The sequence below is a fragment of the Myxocyprinus asiaticus genome, chromosome 7 (genome assembly GCF_019703515.2).
Source record: "Myxocyprinus asiaticus isolate MX2 ecotype Aquarium Trade chromosome 7, UBuf_Myxa_2, whole genome shotgun sequence".
NCBI lineage: Eukaryota > Metazoa > Chordata > Actinopteri > Cypriniformes > Catostomidae > Myxocyprinus > Myxocyprinus asiaticus.
The window spans coordinates 4,482,776-4,503,024 of record NC_059350.1 but is presented as its reverse complement, the minus strand read 5'-3'; the positions used below and the strand labels follow the sequence as shown (position 1 = coordinate 4,503,024).

At 40.0% G+C, this 20,249-nt stretch overlaps 1 protein-coding gene across 2 annotated transcripts in view; it reads right to left on the bottom strand.

The window, feature by feature from the left end:
- Positions 1 to 2,418: 2,418 nt before the first annotated feature.
- LOC127443777 (phospholipid-transporting ATPase ABCA1-like) overlaps positions 2,419 to 20,249 on the bottom strand; it is a 49,303-nt gene continuing 31,472 nt past the window's right edge. The window contains exons 17-50 of one of the 2 annotated variants that reach the window (XM_051702650.1): positions 19,909 to 20,113; positions 19,697 to 19,810; positions 19,266 to 19,437; positions 19,046 to 19,177; positions 18,806 to 18,945; positions 18,550 to 18,687; positions 18,230 to 18,462; positions 18,044 to 18,116; positions 17,730 to 17,932; positions 17,587 to 17,635; positions 17,383 to 17,496; positions 16,835 to 16,983; positions 16,613 to 16,737; positions 15,080 to 15,178; positions 14,775 to 14,964; positions 12,835 to 12,929; positions 12,697 to 12,729; positions 12,482 to 12,587; positions 12,289 to 12,363; positions 10,377 to 10,546; positions 9,986 to 10,163; positions 9,704 to 9,819; positions 9,400 to 9,544; positions 9,034 to 9,157; positions 8,681 to 8,810; positions 8,440 to 8,560; positions 7,616 to 7,678; positions 7,355 to 7,461; positions 6,887 to 7,028; positions 6,659 to 6,793; positions 5,987 to 6,090; positions 5,766 to 5,858; positions 5,424 to 5,667; positions 2,419 to 4,154 (exon numbers count right to left, since the gene is read on the bottom strand). In XM_051702650.1, coding sequence (XP_051558610.1) covers positions 4,014 to 4,154; positions 5,424 to 5,667; positions 5,766 to 5,858; positions 5,987 to 6,090; positions 6,659 to 6,793; positions 6,887 to 7,028; positions 7,355 to 7,461; positions 7,616 to 7,678; positions 8,440 to 8,560; positions 8,681 to 8,810; positions 9,034 to 9,157; positions 9,400 to 9,544; positions 9,704 to 9,819; positions 9,986 to 10,163; positions 10,377 to 10,546; positions 12,289 to 12,363; positions 12,482 to 12,587; positions 12,697 to 12,729; positions 12,835 to 12,929; positions 14,775 to 14,964; positions 15,080 to 15,178; positions 16,613 to 16,737; positions 16,835 to 16,983; positions 17,383 to 17,496; positions 17,587 to 17,635; positions 17,730 to 17,932; positions 18,044 to 18,116; positions 18,230 to 18,462; positions 18,550 to 18,687; positions 18,806 to 18,945; positions 19,046 to 19,177; positions 19,266 to 19,437; positions 19,697 to 19,810; positions 19,909 to 20,113 — 4,458 coding nt within the window. In that variant the 3' untranslated portion in view covers positions 2,419 to 4,013. The remainder of the gene's footprint in view (positions 4,155 to 5,423; positions 5,668 to 5,765; positions 5,859 to 5,986; positions 6,091 to 6,658; positions 6,794 to 6,886; positions 7,029 to 7,354; positions 7,462 to 7,615; positions 7,679 to 8,439; positions 8,561 to 8,680; positions 8,811 to 9,033; positions 9,158 to 9,399; positions 9,545 to 9,703; positions 9,820 to 9,985; positions 10,164 to 10,376; positions 10,547 to 12,288; positions 12,364 to 12,481; positions 12,588 to 12,696; positions 12,730 to 12,834; positions 12,930 to 14,774; positions 14,965 to 15,079; positions 15,179 to 16,612; positions 16,738 to 16,834; positions 16,984 to 17,382; positions 17,497 to 17,586; positions 17,636 to 17,729; positions 17,933 to 18,043; positions 18,117 to 18,229; positions 18,463 to 18,549; positions 18,688 to 18,805; positions 18,946 to 19,045; positions 19,178 to 19,265; positions 19,438 to 19,696; positions 19,811 to 19,908; positions 20,114 to 20,249) is intronic. The other variant, XM_051702651.1, reaches the window with a different exon arrangement.

Here is a 20,249-nt window from a genome sequence, read left to right as displayed (position 1 = left end):
ATGCTGTCAACTGAGCTTAACTTGTATTGAACTCGCAATATTCCTTTAAATGTGCGTTATGAGATTAATCGATATCACACATTTCCAAGAAAAAAAGAAAACTAATAATAGGAGGACAATGGCTGTAGATAATGTATATGGAGTTACATAAGTAATAAATGTATATAGCATGTCAGTAAAGTATATTTTTGTGTCCTGTTCACATTTGATGTATCATATTCCATATTTATTCCAAAGTGTACAACATGTGTTCACATCTCTGTGACACTGACACTCCAATGATGTTGTGCTTATCGTTCTTGTTTGTATTGTAAATAATGTGCAAAATTACCTTTGACTTGGTGTAATCATTAAAAAGTAGTAAGAAATACTTGCAAATTTAATGACATTATGACAGTTGATGTTTTACCAGCTTTTAAGCCCACTTTGTTTTAATATGTCTAATAATGTTAATATGCTGCTTGCTGTTATCAAATTGTTTTGATGTTGAGTGTAAACAAAGATTTATTAAAGTGAATAACAGAAATTATTAGCTACAACATTTGTCGTAAAAAATAATAATAATAATAATAATAATAATTTTTCCGGTGTCCATTGTTTCATCCGCAGTGTTTGAGACAGACTAAGACAGTCGTTATTCCTAATATGATTACTTTTTGAGAAGAATAAAAATTCGGGGGAAGAATAAGTGGATTTTGTCATTTCTGCCCCTCAGAAAGACACAAAATGTGTGCTAACACTCTTGCTATTTCACATACTATTTTAATAATAGAATGAAAGTTATGCACGCTATATGCATACTTATATAAATAGACAAGATTCGCCTACCATATTCAGTTCGACTGATGAGCCTTTTTCTGAGAGCACATCATGCCATGATCTGTGATTCAATACTCATTACAGCTAGTCATAAATCATTCCCCATCCTCCAGTTTGAGCAATTTTTAATGTGAGTCAAGGGCGTAGCTAGGAAATTACTTTTGGGTGGGCCTCAATTTTTTTCAATTTTCCTTAACATCAGAGAATCAGCACATTCAAACAGTTCTTTCACACTTTCAGAAATCAGAATATATGCATTTTTTTTAAAACTATTAAGTAAATATATATTTGATGACAAATAATAGTCTCTAATATTCAGGGTGGTCCTGGGTCTAATTTGGGTGGGCACCCTTGACTACGCCACTGATGCGAGTATGGATAACGTTGTTTGGCTGGTCATTGTTAGTTAGTTTTTGGTTTGTCAGCGCTGACTTTACGGCAGGACAATTTGACATGCTCCTCTTTGAACGTCGGCTATTTTTTTTTTTTTTTGATGTTGAACTCATTAATTTGCAAAAACTTTGGAGTTAACAACACACAGTGGATGTGCTTCGTTATTTAGCACAATTCCGGTGATTCAATACTTTATGTACTGTTCATCCTTCTTCCATCTTTTTATCTAGGCATGTACCGATATGAACATTTTTGACAGATTCCGATTAAAAAAAAAAAAAAAGGCCGATAACAATACCGATATTTTGCAACTTACCTTATTTTGTCATCAGATCACTGTTTTTTTTATTTTATTTTACTAAGATGTACAAAAACTTTTTTATTGTTCTAACAATTAATGATTTCCATTGAACATTGGATCTGTTGAACACATGGCAGGCCAACATTTTAAAGAGAGCCACAGTGAAAGATACATACATGATAAAAAGATTTGAAAAAATGACTAAATATGACAACATGATGATTGATATGAAAAAAGGTTATTTTGTACTTCTAAAACATTTTTGCTCTTCTGTTTTTGCAGTTTGAAACGCAGCCTTTTAAGGTTTAGTAATCGCTCAAAGCCATATTGCGATTTCAATCTTAATTCAATCAATCATGATGCATTAATGTATATCACACCAGTATCTCAGTAGTCAAAGTCTGCTGGTTTCAAAGCGATTTGAATGGTTTCCCTTATCATGTAGTAGCCTATAGGTTAGTGCCGCTTCCACAACTGTCACACCCGTTTATGGCATTTTTTCCGCTTTAACGTGAGAACGAGACAGAATAAAAATTCAATATTACATGTTCTTAGGAGTGCCAACCCTTCTACATATTGTGGCTTTTATTATTTCTTCATTATTTAATGACTCAGGTTCTGAACGTATGAGTTGAATCAGTGATTCAGTCACTCACTCATTTCAAATTAATGGGTTAGGGTGTCCTCTAATCCTCTAATGTAAATATACAGAAAAGGCTTCTGAGCGCAGCTCTTTGAATGGATTTAAAAGACTCGAGTGAGTTGGATGAATCACAATCCTTGTAAACATGACCAGTGTAAACCCCTGATCTGACTGTAAGGCCTGAAATAACCTTCAGTCTTCAAGCTTTAAGTGTTTTCAAGCTTTTTTTTTTCACCTTTAATGAACAAACATGGACACGAGAGAGGGAGTGAAATAGCTTTAATATTTAAAATGTAAACACATACATAGAAACAAAATAATGGCCACACAGAAAGTCCTGTTTTGCATGAATCTCAAGACCAGTTTAACATTGACCTTTATAAAGTGCTTCAGTTTTGGACCAAAGACAACACTTTTCTTTCTTCCACGTTATTCAGTGTGCAGTAGGGATTGTTGCTAGATTTTTTCGTGGTTGTTTGACTAAAAAGCACCGCATGGATTTGGAAAAATCAATTGGTGGCTCCTCATTGCTTTTGGTCACTTAGGCTTCATTGTTGTCTAACAAGTGTGCCATGGAGAGCATTGGTCGAGATATAACCACTTGTACAGTGGTGGAACTAATATAACAAATTAAACTAATCATTTACACAGGGTAAGGAGGCACATCCTGAGTTATTAATTCTTGTACCAGACATAGGAGAGAATGTAATTTCCATGAAAAGTCCCCTAAAAAAGGCCCCATTGTACTATGAAACTCTTGATTTAAATCACAATGATACAAATGATAATATCCAATGTTGACAACATCTTTGCTTGATAATACAGCTCTTTTTTTGCAAAAATTTTAAACCTCTCGACTTGGTTTGGCACGGACATTTGCTTCTGTACAGTTACACACATTTGTACTTGCCTCTCCTTTTGCCTGTTTTATTGTATGTTTTCTTGGTTTTCATCGGAATACTTCTATGTAACAACCATGAATCTCCTGCCGAAGTTCCACCATAACTCTCCTCAATGGTCACATGAGTACACACGCTGATACCCGTGAAGAAATACTTCAGAACGACAAAGCCATGTAAAGCATGCAACAAACCTCCAAATTCACTTTTTAAAAACCAGCCACAAACATCGGTGGAACCGTTTTCAGTTCTGTCTTCACATTAGAGGTCAAAACCACCGTAGTTATGAGGACAGTGTGTGCTTGAGGGAACAGTCCTCGTAAAATCTTTCGCCCGTTTGTTTCACATCCAGTAATGGCTGGTATTGTTTCAAGTCCTTTAGTGGAGCGTTGATTCAAGGCACCACACACTTTCAAACACTTGACAATAGTGAAACATTGCACATAGTTTCTACAAAATATCATTTCAGTATAGTTTTAAAAGCATATCTTAAAAAATAAAGTACAAAGACAAGGAACTCTTGCTGAAATGCATTATTGACAGTTCTTAAACGTTTTAAGCCTGCGCTAAATGAAAGAGATGAACTTAGGCCCTGAATTAGACATCTCGTTGGCAGTGTCTGATTGATATTTTCGGTGGAAACTTCGCAGAGGTCTTGTCAATAAAATATTCACTACAAGTGGAGCGAACAGCTTCAAGTTTCACACCATGAGCGAGCATGGCGCACCAGGCTCCACCTCGCAATCATCAGTGTATTTCTTCTTTGATTTTCTCTCCTTTTTTGCATTGATTTGCATTGGTTTGTTTCAGTAGTGTGTTTAAGGTCCAACCCCCCTCTTGTGGGCTCACACTCCCCTGAAATAGAACGAAAATCTAAAAATAAAAGTATTAAAAAAATGACACGTTAGTCCTCGAAAAGTGGATTTTTGCACATCCACTGAATGGGGGTCTTGAGGGATCAGACCACAGTCTCTTTGGCCTTCTCGTCTATGAGGAAGGCGCCAAGCTGAGAAATGTCCACCACAGCATCATTTTTGTTCATGGAAATGTCTTTTAAGTGGTCCTCATCACTTTGGTCCTTGGCAAAATTGACAAATACCTGAAAAAAATAGACAAACATGAATGTCACAATGGCTGCCATTTACAGTACATTGTGTTACTAAATTCTTATTGCAATTCATGGAGATAATTTTCTTATTTTGAAAACAAGTTATAGACAGCAATGTGTCGGCTAAATTGATAAATTGCCAATATTTGGCCATTTTAGGATTCTTGGCATTAGTGATAACCGTGCCTTGCTTGTCAGGTATATAGGTTAGGTTGATGAAAATCGTTCGATATTTGGCCAATTGAGATTATTATTATTATTATTATTATTATTATTATTATTTTTTGTTGTTGTGGTTTTTCTCCCCTTTTCTCCCCAATTTGGAATTCCCAATGCACTCCAAGTCCTCGTGGTGGCGTAGTGACTCACCTCAATACGGGTGACGGAGGACGAATCTCAGTTGCCTCCGCGTCTGAGACCGTCAATCCGTGCATCACGTGGCTCGTTGAGCACGTTACCGCGAAGACCTAGCGCGTGGAGGCTCACACTATTCTTCGCGGCATCCACGCACAACTCACCACGCGAGAACCACATTATAGCGACCACGAGGAGGTTATCCCATGTGACTCTACCCTCCCTAGCAACCGGGCTAATTTGGTTGCTTAGGAGACCTGGCTGGAGTCACTCAGCACGCCCTGGGATTCGAACTAGCGAACTCCAGGGGTGGTAGCCAGCGTCTTTTACCACTGAGCTACCCAGGCCCCTACATTTTATTTTTAACTATTGAATTTAAAGTAAATATTTAGTAAAATGTGTTTGTTTTAAATTTCAGCACTTGTGTACAAAATATCGGCTAGATTAATAAACCGATATTTGGCCATTTTGAGATTATCGCATCAACCGATATCCATGCCTGCTTGGCCAATTTGCAAAATGTGTTAATCCTTGTGTCAGTTTCAAAATATACCAACAAACTTGTCATTGGAAAATGCTTAATTTGTTTACCAATATTTTGTAATATAACAATTGATAAAAATTGTATTAAGATTTTGTTTTTAAACAATCAAACAATCAAAATAAAATGTTAGAATTGAATAAATAGAGTATTTTGTAAAGTATGTTTGTTTTTCTTTCAGCATATATGTGTAAATCTCAATTGCTATAATTAAATTGTAATAGCCTATACAAAATTTATATAGGCCATCGGTCACCCCGCTCTTTGGTTATCAGTATCGGCTATAGACAAACCCACATCAGTCAACCACTATTGCAAATTTGAACTTCTGAATTTGAATCAGTAATTCCAGTGGGCATTCTTACTTGGTCTAAAGTGGTCTGTGAGACGGAGTAGTCCTCGATGTGGAGATGCTCTTTGTTTCTGGAGAGAAGGCTGAAGATGCGGGCGAGGGACGTGAGAGAAGAGGGCAGCTGGTACTGCAGCATGTTCCTGTGCTTCTCCTTCAAGTTGCTGCCCGGCAGCTCCTGCTCGATAAACTCCATCACTGGCTCCAGCTGCGGATCGGCCCCTGCCACCCGCAGGATGATGGTGTACCCGTCACCAAACCTGGTGCAAAGGACAAAGGGCTGTTTAGAATAGTGCTCTTAAACATTTATGTTACGATCAGTGTTTGGAAAGAAGGTCAACAACAATGAGGTTTGTACCTGTTCTTTAAGTGCTGCACACTGCCCAGACAGCGGAACCTGCCGTTGACCATGATGGCCATACGAGTGCAGAGAGCTTCACATTCCTCCATACTGCAGGGGAAACACAGTAAAGTCATGCTTAGAGAGAGATATCATATGCTTGTCGCTTTATCACAATGCACCTAGACACAGTATTAAAGAAACCATCACATTTCTCGCTTTCCAAGTTTCTCTCTCACCTGTGTGAGGTAAGAACGACAGAGCGTCCCTCTTTAATGATGCTGAGGATGCAGTTCCACAGGGCCCGCCGGGCTTTGGGGTCCATCCCAGTGGTGGGTTCGTCCTGTAACCACAGAAACAGCCAGGTTAACCATTGCCCACAAATTCAGCAGGAAACACAAGCAGAACACCATGAGAAGAGGCAACAGCGTAATCATATTCCTCGATTCTGACCAACAGACACCAAAAATATGGAGTGCTATGTTGCCTTGCTTAAACTGGCAAGTGCAACCTGGTACCTTGAGAATTTAAACACTTTAGGGTGTATTAAAATGAGGGTGAGAACCAAATGGAATAAAAGGAGGCCCTGTGGGTATTGCTTTTGTTCTGGGAAAAAGGGGTCTGCCAAACAGTCAGTATGAGGACTGTTACACAACAACACTGAACTAAATTGGAATGAATGTCATAAGCTCTTTTCATGAAATGCAGTTGACCCAAATACACCGATCAGCCACAGTATTAAAACCACTAAGATAACTGTGTTTTAGTTGTAGCTCGATGCCAAAGTTGTTTACACTCCACTGTATATGTCAATGTAGAATGACTATCATGGAAACTTAATTAATCTGGTGCAAAAATTATGTATGGTTTAAAGAGCATGGAGTTGTTTAGATTATCAGCTGCACACTCACCAAGAACACGACTGGTGGGCCTCCAATGAGTGCCATGGCAGTGGAGAGTTTGCGCATGTTTCCCCCACTGTAGCTTCCTGCCGCTTTGTCTACGTATTTCATCAACCCCAGTTTACGAATGCCCCAATCTGCCACCTGTGACAAACAACCAATCAATCAGATCCATATAAATCAGCTCCGTTATTAAGATTTTCTCTTTGGGGACAATTAAAAAAAAAAAAAACTGACCTCGCACACTTCTTTCTCGGGAACACCGCGCAGAATGGCGTAAAACTCCAGATGTTCTCTGCCAGTCAGCAGGTCATTGATGGCGTCAAACTGTGGACAGTATCCCATATTCTGATGCACTTCATCAATCTCTGTCAGTACACTGTGAAAAAAAAAGCGAACAATTTGGTAGTATTAACAAAGGGTCACAAGACACTAAAACACGTTTGTTTTTAGATGTTGACTAGATTTTTGGATTCGTTTTCTTCTGGTATGAGCCATGAGCTAAAGCTTATGTTTGTGATTAAACATCGCAGAAGTCTTAAAAGTTATCAAAAATGCAAAAGCGCATTCACATGGTTTTCTGAATAAGAGTACAAAGGCAAAACCTATATGCCATAATATAACCAGTTAAAAATACTTTTAATTAATAGATATTATTAGCTGAAAGTACTGAAATCAATAACATGCGATTTGATTGTTTTTTACCTCTTCCCCGCCAAGTATGCCTCTCCGCTCGTGACGACAGAATCGCCGGTGAGCATCTTGAAAGTGCTCGTCTTTCCAGCACCGTTCACACCGAGCAAACCAAAACACTGAGGAAAGAAAGAAAAACCACCATCAAAATCCAGTAAACTTAAAACGGAATTGGGAAATTCTTCCTAAAAATATAAGGCTGTGACGTTTACCAGGCCAAAGTAAACCAAAGGCTGACTGCTCAAGGTAAATCTGCAGAATAAGTGATCTCACCTCTCCTGGTGGGATGCCCACACACAGTCTGTCTACAGCTGGCTTCTGTTTCCTCTTATACACCTGCAGGTACAGCAATATAATTGCATAAGTCAACAACAACACTAATACAACTAGAAAAGGAAAGTTGGTCAAGGCAAACTTTAATGTTGGCTTGACAAAGCTTTGCTTAAAATAGTTTAAAAAGCACTGAAGAAGGGGGCCTGGGTAGCTCAGCAAGTATTGACGCTGACTACCACCCCTGGAGTCACGAGTTCGAATCCAAGGTGTGCTGAGTGACTCCAGCCAGAGGGTAGAGTCACATGGGGTAACCTCCTCGTGATCACGATTAGTGGTTCTCGCTCTCAATGGGGTGCGTGGTAAGTTGTGTGTGGATCGCAGAGAGTAGCATGAGTCTCCACATGCTGTGAGTCTCTGCGGTGTCATGCACAACGAGCCAAGTAATAAGATGTGCGGATTGACGGTCTCAGAAGCGGAGGCAACTGAGACTTGTCCTCTGCCACCTGGACTGAGGTGAGTAACCACACCACCACGAGGACCTACTAAGTAGTGAATTGGGCATTCCAGATTGGGGAGAAAAGAGGATAAATTTTTTTTTTTTAAAGCACTAAAGATACAGACAGACAGATAGACAGACAGATAATCAGACAGATGGATAGACAGACATAAAGGAGAGATGGACAGACAGACAGACAGACAGACAAAAAGATGTATAGACAGATGGATAGATAGACAGACGGACAGACAGACAGATCGATAAGTAGACAGATGGACACACAGACAGGCCAATAGACAGACAAATGGATAGACAGAGCTGCACAAACCTTGGTGAGTTGTTTGAGCTCCAGAATATCAGACTGTCCTCCTCCACACAGGATCCTCTGCCTCTCTCTGGCCACATCCTCATCCTCCTCTCCTATTGGCTTTAGCTTGGTGCTAACCGACCTATTAATCGGAAAAAAGAACATTTAATACATATTATGCATACAGAACATACAACTCATTTCCATAATTTTTTCCATTGTGAGTGCGCAAGTGTAGGAGGTGTGGCTGTGGGGTTGTCACCTGGCCTTGATGCAGAAACGGTATTGGATGAGAACAGTGATGCAGAAGAAAACCACGCCCTCTACAGCCATGGCAAAGAGATTCTTGCCCACCATGTCCCACGCCAAAGGAGAGCGGAATCGATTCTCGCCTGAAAGCATTCAAAAACTCTGTTTTTTTTTTTAGGTCTACCACACCTACTTCAACTAGAAAAATGCAAGAAAGTGTAGCTATTCTAAAGGCTGAACATTATAAAAGACTATAAAAACTACACATACAAAAAAAAAAAGTATCAGTAACTTGCTAATTAAGTTTTGCTTAATTATATTGTATAAATGTGCATGAATGGTGTGTTTGTACTTAATGGTACATACCGAATCTTTCCAAAGCGTCAGCCATAGCTTGATTCTTCACCATGTCAATGAGACCTCTGCCCAGACAAAAGTGAGGAAAGATCAAGAACACATTCTTCAAGATGTTGTTGATGCCACCAATCTCCTGGAAAAAACAAAACAAAGTTCATTTAGATTCACTTACATCAGATTGTTCCATTATATTTGTCAAAGGATGTAGTGAAGGATTGTTTTAGGTTTGCTGCTTGCTTTTCAATGACTTATTGTCCTATGGAAATTTCATTCAAATTTTTAATGGGTGAAATTTGTTTTTGATGATTTGGTTGCAGTAACTTCATCCGAATATTTCTCACAATTCATATAAAATAGACCAGAGTATGAACTTACATTGCTGCCAAAAAGCTCCAAGACAAATGTGGACACACTGCCATTTATTCCAATGAGGATATTAACGCTCGTCAAAACCACATACGCTGTACTGGGAATCTTAAAGAAGAATGAAGCTGGGTACATCAGAGGTGTTATGGACCACCTGTATGGACACAAAACAAATTATATGTGATGACATTTAGCTTTTCAATAAGGAGATAATTTAGGAGTCATATGTATAATCAATTAAGAACACATGCACATCGCTAGGACAATTTGGGGATAATATATGGACAATATACAAAGATCTTTTGGGTCTTACCCATAGAGCAACAGCAGGAGTGCGAGAACAGGCAGATTGGTGGAGGACACGTAAGCCTCTTGCTGGAAACAGACGAAGATGATGATGACCAGGGTCGCAGGAACAATGTAGTTGCACTAAGGGAAAAAAGAAAGACAAGTTAAGTCAGTCTAAAGACACACATACACACCACAGAGTCTTATTTCTTTATTACAATTAATATGGGGATTAACAAGCATTTTATTTATCATGTTTAAGACATGTAACACATGCACATACATCTGTACATTATATCGTACTAACCATATCCCAGACAAAGTTGGCCAACCAGTAGAGGAAGGGCTGCACTCCGCTGATGAACTGCATGTGTTTGGCTTTACTCACTCTCTCCTGGATAAGAAACACCACAAAGCTGGCCGGGACGAAGGACATGGCGAAGATGACGCAGATGGACACCAGCACGTCCACTGAGGTCGTCATTCTGGGAAGTCAATGGGGTCAGAGTTCAAGATCTGTTTTCACACTCTGTTTAATTACTTGGTGCGAAACCGAGTTCTTTTTCCCCTATATTACATGGTTCCCAAGCGCACAAAACAGCGTTTATACCAACAAAAACTAATCAAAATCTGACATAAAGCAGACTCAAGAAACTTCTAGAATGAAAACGCCCCAATTTGCTGTCATTGTTACTTACAGTGCCACCTGTGAGAGCTGCTCCTTGGTGAGGTTGAGCGGATGGTTGAAGGCTTTGATTCCAAACTTCGACCGCTCCAGGCCGGGGGGCAGATTAGCACGCAAGATGCCATTGTTCATGACATTGAGAAACGCTCCGATACTGTGCCAACCTTTATTATTGAACCAGATCTACACAAGAAGACAATCATGAGATTACTCATACAGAACAACGAAATAAAGTCCCTCAACATTGTGCAATCATGTTTGTGAGTTCAGATATAATAATAAACTAAAACAGAATAACTTTGGCCTCAAATGTCATTAAAGAAATATTCCAGGTTCAATAAAAGTTAAGCCTGTGGCATAATGTTGATTTCCACAAAAATAAATTTCGACTTGTGACAGTGAGACACTTACAATGGAAGTGAATAGGGCCAATTTTTGGAGGGTTTCGAGGCAGAAATGTGAATCTTATAATTTTATAAAAGCACACATTAATGCTTCGGTCAAAACTTGTGTATTATTTGAGCTGTAAAGCTGTTTAAATATTCGTTTACTGGGATTAAAGGGTTTATGGTGTCATGTCATCATGGCAACAAAGTTGTAAAATTGTATATGTTAACACAGAAAGTTTAGTAAGCAATTTTATCGCACAAAAATCATGTTAACATGCATTGTTTGCATCTTGTGGCTATACTTTTGAAACAGCAAGTATTTTAATGTTTGGCCCCTTTCATTTCCATTGTAAGTAGAGTTCGATCGATAATGGATTTGGCATATACAGATAACTAAGTAGGTGGAAAAGGCCGATAACCGATTAATCGGTCGGTAGTTTTTAAAATCAGTTCATAGAATGTTACATCATTTTCTTAGATGGCTCAGACAAAGAGGAGTCCAAAATAAATAAAATCTCAGATGTAGTTTTTTTTTCCTAAACCAAAATCCCAATAATAATCAGAAAAAAAAGAAAATTGGGTGCATAATGTTGGATTTTTAACACTTAACAATCCTGAAACACACCAGGGACTCTTATTTTGAAATGAAGGAGACTTGGCTCCGTTACAATGCTCTATATTTAATACTGACCAAATTAAGCTTTTTATAGCCTATTATTTTTATTCATAATATATGAAGTTGGAGACACAATGTGTTTGCTGACGAGAGACGTTTCCATATAGTCACATTTTTCTTTGAATGCCCTGACTTCAAATTAAAAAAATTAATTATCAGAGTTTCTGATTAACTATCAGCAACTATCTGCAAAAATCTATAGTTCTAAAAAGCAACTATCTGCATGATTAATCAGTAAAACCAATATATCAGTCTACCTCTAATTGTAATTGCCTCACTTGAACCCAAACTTTTGGGATTTTTTTTAAGAAAAGGAGCAAGTCAAAATTAAATGCTGTCGATTGAGCTTAACTCCTATTTAATCCGGAATATTCCTTTAATAAAGAGTGCAATGTGTCCACTTTAACCTCTTTGATTTTCTGCTATAAAAATACATAAATCATTCTGCCCTCAGAATATAAATAATATTATAAATTATTTATTAATCAAATTATATAATAAATATTATTTATAATTATAAAAATATAACAACAATAAAATTATCATAAAATTACAATCAAATGAGAAATTAGAATAATTAATTAATTTAAAATAAGTACATAAATAAGGTACAATAATAAAAAAATAGACATTAACTTTTCCATTGGGAAATAACTAAAGCTGTACATATAACAATCTGTTAACATTCAGCCTGGAATTCTATTGTTGGATTAATTGTGCCAAGATATATTTATGCAATCAAGCACTTGAAATCTTGTGAAAAATTTATACAAAGAGTGCAAGCTTTCAACACGTGTATGATAAACGTGACAGACATGGTCAGATAAATAGTACATCCGGTCAGAATGCAGTGTACACACCTTTACATTGTTCTTGGTGTCAAGACCTTGGATAAATGTTGACAGGCTTCCCAGGAAGCGGTCAGAAGCAGTACCCTATGGGTAGCAAAACAAAGCTAGGGTTAAAGGGCGTATATCCCAAACTTCAGGCAACAACATGGCCCCTAGTTGCTGATTAAACAACTTGTCTGTGGGGCAAACAAAGCTGACGTACCGCTTGAAAACTGAAGCGGTTACGAATATGTGAGATGGCATCGGTGATCTCATCACCAGGAGGAAGGGCCTGTGAGCTTCTGGCACCCAATGAGAATCCACCATACCTGTAAAACAGCCAATCATAAAGATTTGAGTCCTCATTCTTTGAATATTAAGTTTTAATGCATAATAACTATGTGCTGCATTATAACGGATCTGAATTGGTAAGTGTACCTGAATTCATTGACCCAGAGTTTGTTCTTCAAGCTGAATGGAGAAAACAAGACAAGAAAACAAGAGTTACAAAACTGCTATTAGGGTGCCAAGAAGGAATATCAAGTAAACCGGTATTTCTGGATTTGCTGAACCCACCTTTTCCCAATAATCTGAGCATATGTTTTCACTAAATAATCGGAAATGTTTCTTCCTGTCAGATTCTGTAAGGTCTCAGTGGTGGTGACTTTAATCTAAGGACAAACAGAAAAGGAAGAAATTAATATTTATCACATAGTAACATTTGCAGGAACGAGGTGTGAGAAGAAGGATCTATGTGCAGGATTTTTAATTAAAACTAAATTAAGAAATTAACATAAAAGAACTCAAAACATGACAACAGAAACAAACCGTTACGTCCGTGAAATGTTAACAACTGACAAATACAGAGAGAACACAGGGCAATATATACACATGAACTAACAAGGTTAGCAAGACACAGCTGGGATCAAAGAGAACAGAGACACAACAAAAACCAAAACCAATATTCAAACTAAAAGTTTTAATTCTTCTAGCGACATCTAGTGGCCATTAGGGAGAATTTCCCAAGTGTTACAGGGCCCCCCATCTAAGGAGCGGCTCCTGACGCTCCATAACATATAAAACAAAACAAACAAAAAAATAGTTCATAGGAAGCAGAGACTCAGGGGGTGGAGCCGCAGGAGGTGGAGGCTCTGGAGATGGAGCTATAGGAGGCAAGGGCTCAGGGGGCGGAGCTGCGGGAGGTGGAGGCTCTTGAGATGGAGCTACAGGAAGCAAGGGCTCAGGGGGCGGAGCTGCGGGAGGTGGAGCCTACGGAAATGGAGCCACAGGAGGCAAGGGTTCGGAGATGGAGGAAATGGTTCAGGTGGAGGAGCTGCATGAGGCAGAAGATCAGGGGGAGGAGACTCAGAGGGTGGAGACACAGGAGGCAGAGACTCAGGGGGCGGAGCCACAGGACAGAGATCAGCAGACTGGATGGCGGTCGCTAGACAGGGGTCAGCAGACTAGACGACGGTCGCTGGACAGGGACCATACTGGAAGTGGGTGGCCGCTGGACACTGAACAGACTGGTAGCTTGTGTCTGACAGGTGCTGATCACTGGATTGAGTAACAGACTGGTCGATGGCTGCTGGGGACTGGACAGGATCATCTACGGTCACAGGGGACCGAACAGGCTCAAAAGTCATGAGAGGCGGGACAGGCGCGTGGACAGCCACAGGGAACTGGACAGGCACTTGGACAGCCTCAGGGAACTGGACAGGCTCGTGGACAGCCTCAGGGAACTGGACAGGCTCGTGGACAGCCTCAGGGAACTGTACAGGCTCGTGGACAGCCCCAGGGAACTGGAACTGGACAGGCTCGGGGGACTGGACAGACTCAAGGAACTGGACAGACTCGTGGACAGCCTCAGGGAACTGTACAGGCTCGTGGACAGCCTCAAGGAACTGGAGAGGCTCGTGGACAGCCCCAGGGAACTGGAACCGGACAGGCACGGGGGACTGGACAGGCTCTGGAAACTGGACAGACTCGGGAAACTGGATAGACCCGGGCAACTGGACAAACTCAAGGAACTGGACAGACTCAGGGAACTGGACAGGCTTGTCGACAGCCACGGGGAACTGGACAGGCTCACGGCCTTCGTTTAACAATCTAAAAGTCTAAATCCTTCTAGCGACCTCTAGTGGCCACTAGGGAGAATGTCCCATATGCTACACACATGTTAGAGAGAAATACATTGTTTTGCTTTCTTTTGACAGTGGTTTACTAAACTTGCTGCATGATAATACTCTGTCTCCAGTCGCTATTGTTAACTTTTGTTTAAAAATAGCTAAAGCCAAACTTTTTTTTTGCAGCTGCGAGACCAAAGTGTTGCTATGGGACTTTGGGAGTAACTCCTCTATTGCGTATACACACAGAATGATAATTCATTTAAATGCGGTTGTCACTTTGAAACCTTTGCGAAGCACACATTGCCACAATGATACTGTATAATACATAATTAAGAAGTATTGAATTAAAGTAGTACATATTGTATAATTTTAGGGGAATATGTTCACCTGAGGGGGTGGTATACCACCGGCTCCTGGTGGACACTCTGGAAGCATCTTTTTCCGTCCTTCACAACTACACTCACACAAAGGCGATGGGTTCTCCATACTCCAGTTCCCATTCAGAAACACATCCAGAACAGATTCGGGAATCTCTGGAACCGTCCACTCTTCATCTTTTATCGGACATGATTTGCGGCTGTTTTACAAAAGAAAGAAACAAAAATTAATTATTGTATCTGAAATGCTGTGTCTTTGTCTTTTTTATTTGGACTGCAGCAGTGTGATATGGTGGAAAAGGTTTCAGGGCTCACATAGATGTCTGTTCGTCTGTGCATTGTTCAGTGTAATCCGGACTGTCCTTTAGAGCTTCAAGCAGCATGTTTGTATGTCTGTCCTCTGGTGCATCATTGCTGTATTGAGAAAATAACAGTGTTATCATCGTTAACGAAAACTTAATGGAAACTGCATGACAACATTTTCGTTAACCGATGTAAAAATAAAAAGCAACATTGTTGGAAAAAACAGAAGTTAAACTAAAATGCAAAACGAAATAAAAATAAAATAGACCTTGAATTCATTTTAGTTTTTGATACACATTACATTATAAAATTCTCGCATTCATTAAGTGTGTAAAGTATGTATAAGACTGCTTTGGATAAAAACATCTGTTAAATTACTAAATGTAAATGAAATGTGATTAGATGTGAAAATGTCACTATATTAGGGTTTTTTCAGTTCCATGGTATAACTTAGTAAATGTGAACACAACAATCATAATGGGAATAGATAACATCATACAGACCGAATAGTTATCATGAGTCAATGCCGGGGCGGATTTAGGCATGGGCGACATGAGCAGTTGTCCAGGGCGGCATCTTGTGGGGGGCGGCACGAGGCACCACCAGTATTCCCCCAAATCCCCCCCCCCCAAACCCCACCCCCCGTTCAACAACTTCAGGGCATTCTCATTTACAATCGCCGCTGCCGCCAACAACAACTTCACCACACACCCTCCCCCCGTCAACAACATTGGGGGCGGCATGAAGCGGGTTTTGCCCAGGGCGCCATACAAGCTAGAACCCCTACTGAGTCAATGTTACAAAAGTCTCAACTCGCAAAATACAAGGCGCACATTTGTTTCACTCACAAACTAGTGTTTTTAGCCATCTCGAGTCACTCTGTGAAACTTTTTTCAAGATCTATGTACCGTGTTAGGTTGTTTTGGGGCTTGTTTTAATCAAAATGCTGTGCTGCAAGTAACGATGTGCAATTTCCCAGATTCTGTTTATGTTTCATTAAGTAATAAGTGAAAATGATCATCAGAGTCAGAGATTCTCATCCGCAAGCAAATAAACCGTAACAAATCGAAAATATCAATAACAAAGCGATAATAATATTTAGATTTCCCGGTTATCGGCCAATAAAATATCGGCCGCCAATATATCGTGCATCCCTACTAATCCATTACCTAACCCATAGCCTAACCACTAACCCTACTATTAAACCTACCCATACCTCAACCTCAGTAGCAGCAAATGTGAATCTTGTGAGAATTTTGCAGAACAACATGTAGTTACACAATAAAAACATTGTATTGTATGTATTTTAATGTTAGTACATAGTACTTCAAGACACCTAATATAAAGAGGGACCCTAATTGTCTATATGTACAGTATACCACCATGTAGCATACTTTTGTTTCAAAACATTTATCATGCCTACTGTTTCACATACTATTTTTTTTAAAGAATAGCAGACATACTGTATACTGTGTTCAGTAAATACAGTAGTAAGCTAGTTTTTAATTCCAAACATAGCCCTAAACTCAGGTGTGTCATGTGTACCTGATGAAGGTGAACTGCTCTTCATACATGCTGGACTCCAGAGCAAGGCTGGGATACTTTCCAAAAGGAGGAACAATGAGACTGAAGACCAAAGCAATGCACACGAACACAGCAGGCAACACAATCTGGAAGACATATATTTTTAAGGAGATGATTAGGAAGTGTTACATAATTGCAAAATCCATTACAAATGTCAAATTTTATATTTAGGGAAGACTATACCTGAGCAAAGAAACCTTTCCGGGAGCGTCGGGCGTACAGGAAGCGTTTCCAGAGCAAAGCCACAAACTGCTGTCTCTTCAGACTCCAGCCCTTCACCTGGTACGATCCTTTCCCATCAGCACCACCCAACCAGTCTGTCTCGCGCGATTCTGTAGGTGCACATTTATTCCAGTTATAGCCCACATACAATAATAGCTGCAGTTTCACTCATTCTGTACTTAAAGGAATGGTTCAGCCAAAAATGAAAATTCTGCCACTTTTATGGTGATTTGATGGTGTTTTTTGTCGTTTTTGGAGCTTGGCAGCCTCTGGTCACTATGACTTTAAAAAGAAAAGGACTGAGTGAATATTCTTGAAGTTCCTCCTTTTGTATCACAAAGAACAAACAACAGCAATTTGGTATGGAACAATTTCTGGGTGAACGACTCCTTTAAGCAAGATGAGAGCACACATATACTTTAACCTTCAAACACATGCTGTTTATGAGATGGTTCGGAGCTCAAAATATCTTTAAAGTGGAATGGATGAAGGATGGGTAAAAGAACTACCTGGATCACCTTCTGAGTCATTAAAATCAAAGTCATCTTCAGTAAATGGCTTCAGACAGCTCTGGTGGTCGCCAAAAGCGTGTCGGCGGTTCCTGCGAGCAGGTATAATTCCATCTGTACGACAACATAAGATGTGCAACTTTAGATACTGTTAGTAAATGTGAACATGAAGCATTAACAATAATGAAAGTGAACTCTGTTTACCTGACAATTCTGCATCAACACCACTGTCCTCTGCAACTTTGAGGAAAATCTGCTCAAATGATCACAAAAATAAGTCAATTATATCCACTTTTTTCATGAAAGGAAATAAATCATAGATTTTTGGGGTAATAATAATATGTTACCTCCTCCAGGGTCGTGTCAGAGATGCCGTAGCTAGAAATGCCGAGGTCCATGAGCCGATCGTCTATCTCGTGGAAGAGCTCCACAAACGCTCCAGCTTTGGCCGACTCGTGCGGCAGAACGTAAGTGAGCTCATGACCCAGATCTTCAACTAGTCTGGCTGTAGGAACGTGCTTGAAAATCACATTAGAGATCAGGGAGACATCTAGAATATGGGAAGAGTTGAGAAAACGCATGTATAAGTAGATGTTGAACTGAGATTTTTAAGAGATTGTGAACTGAAGAGAGGTTTGTGTATGTATACAGATGACTTTACCTATGGTGGTTGTTTCACTTTCATGGTCGCTGCCCAGTCCAGCATCAGAGCTGCTCTCAGACACATTGTCCTCCTACAGAGAGAATGAAAATACACAAATATGATACCAAGAAATTTAGAAAATTGCGAAGATATCAACCAATCCAACTCCTCTGCCCAATTATACTTCCATACAAGGCTTCATACCTTCTTAAGACTTCCCTTGGAGTAGGACACAGTGCTACTGGAGGTGCGACAGGAGCTTGCAGAGAGATCAAAGTCCTTTTTCACCAGCGTCAAGTAGTACCCCGTTCCCAGTTGGGTCTTGAGGAACAGAGAGGAACCTACACAGCATAGCTTTCCATGGGAGATGATGGCAATGCGATCGCCCAGGATATCGGCTTCATCCATGTGGTGGGTGGACAAGATGATAGTGCGACCTGAAGGAAATGGACACATGGTTTTATAGAACTTCTCAGGAAGACCAGCACTACAATGTTTGCATTGACAGAATCTATGGTATCTACCTTGACGATACTTCAGCAGCAGGTCCCAGATGCCACGGCGAGCGTAAGGATCAACTCCAGCAGTGGGCTCGTCCAGAATGACGACCTTTGAACCTCCAACAAAAGCCAGCGCTACTGATAACTTCCTCTGCATTCCACCTTTAGTAGAACATAGCAGGTACTTCTGTTATTGTTTCATTCTTGTAATTTTGGATAATCTAGCAAAGTAAATACTTCTGCCTAATATAACACTTAATGTTCATCTTTATTTCTGTACCTGAGAGTTGGCTGGTGCGAGACTTGCGTTTATGAGGCAGGCCGAGATCCATCACTATCTGCTCCATCTCGGACTTCACCTTCTCTTCAGGCAAACCCTTCAAACTCGCATAAAACCAGATATGTTCCTCCACAGTAAGCCTGGAACAAAAGAACATTGGTTCTCATTCTAGATCTTGTTGCATGCATAACAAAATAGCTTTCTGGCATAAGTCTGAATGTGGTTTTTGGTGGGACGTACATGCTAAACAGGACATTATGTTGCGGACACATGCCCAGGTTTTGACGTATTGCATTTAGATCGGTCCGGATATCTTTGCCCATGATGTAAGCTGTCCCAGAGGTGGGTGGGAATAGGCCAGTGAGAATAGACCTAAAAAAAAAGGAAGACATATTGAGCCCTTAATGTGTACGAAAGATGAGAAATGGTGTTTTAAAGATCTTAAGTTCAGTTTTCTTACATAGTTGTGGTTTTTCCGGCACCATTGTGACCCAGGAAGGAGGTGATCTGACCTTCATAAAATCCCAGAGTCAAACCGTCCACCGCCAGTTTGCCATTGCTGTAGACCTTCACCAGGTTCTCGATGTAAACACCAGGGTCCAGATGGGCTGGTTCCTCTTCAAAGCATGCGGCTAGAAGGACAATCAAACCATTCATTTGGGCTGTTTACACTCCAAAAAATGTTTACACGCTGGTAAATGATTGTGGTATAACTGTTTTAGTTAAACCTGCCTTTAAACAGCATGTAAAAACAATAAGCTGTAAGCTGGACCAGACTTCTTGCTGATAGTCTGGCTACAAAAGACTAGCTTCAACTATCTTTTTTTTATACAGACTTAAAAGATAATAATAATGCAAATTATTCTGTAAAATTTGGTAACATTTCTATACCTTCAGCATTTTCTTTGTTGTTGGTGGGTGCTGATGAAGTCCAACCACATTTCTCTCCACACCAGTATGACTTGGTGAAAGGGAAGTACCATGGACGTGGAATGCCATACTGACCTGTGAGAGGGATGTTTTACATCATCAAAAACCTCAAAGCTCTCCAATGTCTCACAAGTATGAATTACACATTCACAAAATGGCCAATAAATGCTCACCAGGGAATACAGCTTCAATGTACCAGGTCATGATGGCGTACAGCACAGAATCAAAAAGCATGAGAGAAATGGATGTGGTGAGACTGTAGCTGTCTTCCTGCATGGGGCTGGAGAGCAGGTTACTCCACTGAATGCCAACCCCCTGCTCCTCAAACAGAGCAAAGTACTCACACCCGAAACCAAACGCCACAGGAGACAAGAGGCTCTGAGAAAGAGAGTTGAAGCAGTATGGTATAAATAGTATCAAACAGGAAATGACGAAGCAAGAATGAGTCTGACCTATTAGGGTTTTTAAATGGCCGATATCTAAAGATCAGGGTGGCAGTTATCGTGCACAGTGA